Raw genomic sequence first — 4,128 nt, 5'->3', positions numbered from 1 at the left:
GTTAAAGCCTCCTCAATATCATTAATTAGACATATCACACTATATTGTTGATATGAATGTCTCACACTGTAGTCACCCCCCCAACAACAACACGAGCCAGACTAAGTCTAAATGCAGTCAAGACTTTTGAGGAAAAAAAGCAGATGAAAAGAGCTCTTTTTGGAGAGTTACAGGTTTTAGATCCAACGGCTCTTTCATTTTGTCTGGAAAGCAACCAACGACTCTGCTACTCAGTGACAGGAAAAGGATTTTCACTGTGTTAATCAGCCAATTACTGTATACATTTTTGTGGTTTATCCTTTTGTATGAGGTACGTCCCGTTTCCCGATCCCCATCACATATTTGTCTGTGTTGTCTTTGATGTTGAACCAGGCCTAGTTCAGTGTGGTGTGAGTTTTCCCAGTGGTGGGACACTGATAGTGAGTGTTAAAGCACAAGGCTGCCAGTTAGACTGCTCTTTCCCTCAGACGCTGCCAGAGTATGTTTCCTTAGTCTGCAGTCTGGTTAGTGTGTAAATGGACAGGCAGCACAGCGCTCCATCCACGCATCACAGGGAAGAGAATAGAGGACTTTAGAAAAATGTTTTGTTGGATGGGCTGGCAGTTTTCTGCTGGTGTTTGTGGCTAAAAAGTGACACATAGACTACACCTTACTAGAGACTGGGTGGTCTGACAGAGCATGGACCTGAACCGCACACAATCCAATGAGTGGAATTTCAGTGGCCTGACTGCTGTTGTTGAACTGAAAGTGGGAACACCTAACTGCTTTGTAAACATGTGCTAACTTATTAGTGGCTGATTTCATATGGTGAACTTTTGGATATCATCTGGGTGTGAGTAGATTCATTTCTGTAGGGTAGGCTACTTTTAAAGCCGAAAGAGTAAAACAAAGAAAGGAAGACATGTTTATATAAAAAATATATTTTATTCCAAACTACAAAAGTGAAAACATGTAACTTTTTTGTCACACTTCTCAATAAAATAGTACACAAAATTGTCAAACCCAGCAAATAAGCTATCAATAAACATATTGAAGGAAGAGAAAAACAAAACAAACTTTTTAAAACTTTAAATTAACTCAAACTGTACAATAATATGTACAATATTTACAGCATCAATAATACATATAAAAAGGAATGAAGCTACAAATCATCCAGTCTCTTTTTTTGTTGACAAAAAACTGATTCCTTCCTTGCAACCTGAATCAGTCAGTCAAAGTCAAATACCTCTTTTCTCAGTGCTGTGGCAAACCCTCAAAGCATGCACACTACGCTCCTTGTCTGGAAGGACGGCTATTTTTCAGCATGGGCTGAACCATGACCTGTCGTTAGCACTGCAACAGTTAGGATCTGCAAACAGTGAGCTATACACAAGGGCACGTTCAACTAGTACTCTGGTGGGTTAAGGATTTAAGTTTCCGTACTGGGGTTGAAAGTCTTCACCCTTCGTTACTGCAAGTGCTCAGAGGTTAGACACAGTCCAGTTAATTAGGTGCCTGCCACAGTTTAGGGGGAGGGGAACATGGCATCAGCCAATTAGTGACAACAACATAGGTTGTCACATAGTAGAACTATAGTGCAGTAAGTATTCTATTTCGGGCAGCAGAGCAGCCCCCTGTCTTTCATTAGGGCAAGTGGCCCTAAACATCCATCAATACACTCATACATATACATTGAATATACACATATATGTTTCTGTCCTTGTACAAAATACACAATTTGAAAATTACAACCCAAAAGACAAACAAATGCTGTGCTGCGAGATGAGATGGATATCTGTTGGATTCAAGTTAAGAGTCATTGGTTGTTTTTGCTGTTAGGTGACATAATTGTTTACGCCATGTCTCCCAGCATCTTCTTGTAGTACATGGACTCGAAGATGTCATTCTCGCCGGGGCAGTTGTAGTGGCACGCGCAGGTCTTGATGAACATCATCTGCTTCTTCATGACCTGGCCGTCGGGGCACTTGAACTCCATGGGCAGGGTGGTGGTTCTGTGGGGGGTGCAGCAGCGACCGTCGGTGCACACTCCGCAGAACTTGGGTCGGTAGGACTTGGTGGTGGTGCAGCCAGAGATCTCAAACTTCATGGGCTTGGACACTCTTGGTGTGCGGATGCATTTCTTTCCCTTCTGAAAGAGCAAAGCGTAAAAAATAATTAGTAACCATTCCTTTCCTCTTGATTTGACAAAGTGTTTATATTGCAATGAAAGGGTTGGTTGGGTAGTGGTTGAAGAATGTGCTTACCCTAATGCTCTGCTCCATGTGGGACTCGCAGGGTCTGACCATGCACAGACGGGACTGTTTCTCCAGGCGGCACTCGCGGTTGTCGTTGGTTACTTTGGTAGAGATGCCCAGGCCGCAGGTCTTAGAGCAGGCGCTCCACTCAGTGGTCTGGACCAGGCAGTTCTCCCTCATCATGGAGGGGTCAGGCCCGTAGGTCTCCTCCTCTCTGTAAGCTGCAGGCAGAGAAGGGGAAGTGACATTAGACTCTTTATCTCTACACTCAAAAGCTGACCAGATTACATCATTAGAATGTAGGCTACTGTATGTGTCTAAGACTGAAACTCACCAGCGAGAGCAGAGCCCACAAAGCTGTTTGTGTTTTGGGGGGCATCGCACACCCACTCCTCGCAGCACTTCTCGGGCACTTTGACGCGGCGGGGCATGGGGCAGTCAGGGCTGGGCAGGCGGATGTCCATGCTGCACAGGGGAATACAGCCCACGGCACCGTCCAGGCACGTGCACTGGTATTTACAGCTGCTCTGGAAGGATTCTCCACTCCTGTACACCATCCCACCCATCACACAGGTGGCACCACCCTTAGCTGTGGGAAGAGGAGAAGAGAATGTCACATCTCCAGTCACACAAACACCAGCAGAGGAAAATAATCAAAGAGTCAGTGTATTAGAATGACAAAGAAGCATGTTGAGAGTGACTTACCTGTGCAGACTCCTATGCGGCGGTTGATGGGGGAGCCGAAGTCACAGAAGAGTCCTTTGTGGGGGTCGCACATGTCCCTGTCTGTGCAAAGCTCGCCCATCTGCTTGGCACACACCCTGCAGCAGCCGCAGGCATCGGGCACCAGGCTCACACCAGGGGGACACTGAGGGGGCACATCAGGACAACTACACTGCCCACTGCACTCCTGAGCCACAGCCTAAGGGACAAAGAGATAGGAGTATGGTTAGACCCTGATCACATGGTCCCATCTACTACTAACGTTACAGTTCATCAGCCCCAAGAGCTAGGGCATCATACAGCCTTTTGTAACTGTGTTAACAAAATATATATATTTACAATTCAACTGCTGTTGTAATAGGCTAGACATGCTGATAGCTCGTGTCTGTCTGTCTGGTACATGGCGCATAGACACAGCAATACAGTTCCCATATAACTTGACATTCTCAGTAAAAGGGTCTTACCAGGTAGGAGAGAGTGAGACAGAAGAAAGAAATCAGCCTCATGTTCATTCCAGCAGACATTTTGCTTTTCTTCTGGGTTTTTCTCTGAGTATCTTAGACAAAAATAAGTCTTCAGGCTCTTCAAAAGTCTTCCTTAGTCTCTTGCGAGTAGTCAGGGAGCTTGTCGTCTGATCGAGTCGATCTCGTTGTTAAGAAGTTTCTGGTTTTGGTTCTTTCTCAGTTAAGTTCTCGTAGTTCTCTTGGTTAAAGCTAGAGTTTAGCTTCAGTAGTAGAGCTGCTGCTGCTCTTGTAGCTCTCTCTTGGATGAGGAGTTGTTCTGTGTCTGAAGCTAGGAGCTCTCCCTGCCTTTATACACCCAGGGCTGCAGTGACGTGCCAGTGGCTGAATGGAGTCCTGGACAAACATGGACATTCTTGGCATTCTTTCCTAATTTCCTGCCCCCCTCCTAGACTCGCTCTCCCTGACATATCGCATTCCTCCTGTCTGAGGCCAAAGTGCTGTCACATATCAAAATAAAAGTGCATTCTTGGCACTATCCCTCAACTTTCCCTTTTATGTGTAATCGGCGGTTGTGTTGTATCCCGGAGAGAGACCGTAAACCTCCCCTGTTATTGGGAATAGCTGCCTCTCTGTTCTCTTAGCACATCACACATAGATTTTACACTAGTGACTTCAAAGGCTTTAAATATCTATTATTGCATGTGCAT

The 4,128-nt window shown here is 45.4% G+C and overlaps 1 protein-coding gene across 1 annotated transcript; it reads right to left on the bottom strand.

Annotated features, from left to right (window-relative positions):
- Positions 1-904: 904 nt before the first annotated feature.
- Positions 905-3,745, bottom strand: LOC139583032 (CCN family member 2-like). Its single transcript, XM_071413707.1, has 5 exons — positions 3,422-3,745; positions 2,940-3,156; positions 2,569-2,823; positions 2,244-2,455; positions 905-2,128 (listed from the first exon to the last, which is right to left on the bottom strand). Exons 1-5 carry the CDS (start codon positions 3,479-3,481, stop codon positions 1,832-1,834), a joined length of 1,041 nt encoding a protein of 346 aa, XP_071269808.1. The 5' UTR covers positions 3,482-3,745; the 3' UTR covers positions 905-1,831.
- Between the last annotated feature and the right edge of the window lie 383 nt (positions 3,746-4,128).

The sequence above is a fragment of the Salvelinus alpinus genome, chromosome 8, assembly GCF_045679555.1.
Source record: "Salvelinus alpinus chromosome 8, SLU_Salpinus.1, whole genome shotgun sequence".
NCBI lineage: Eukaryota > Metazoa > Chordata > Actinopteri > Salmoniformes > Salmonidae > Salvelinus > Salvelinus alpinus.
Note: the sequence above shows the minus strand (reverse complement) of the source record. Positions and strands in the feature narration are given on the sequence as shown.

Bases quoted from the DNA above. Each gene is read 5' to 3' on its own strand.
- LOC139583032 (XM_071413707.1), bottom strand. From the start codon at position 3,481: ATGTCTGCTGGAATGAACATGAGGCTGATTTCTTTCTTCTGTCTCACT. The intron at 3,157-3,421 runs GTAAGACCCTTT...TTTGTCCCTTAG, and splicing joins GTCTCACTCTCTCCTACCTG to GCTGTGGCTCAGGAGTGCAG. The intron at 2,824-2,939 runs GTAAGTCACTCT...CTCTTCCCACAG, and splicing joins CCGCATAGGAGTCTGCACAG to CTAAGGGTGGTGCCACCTGT.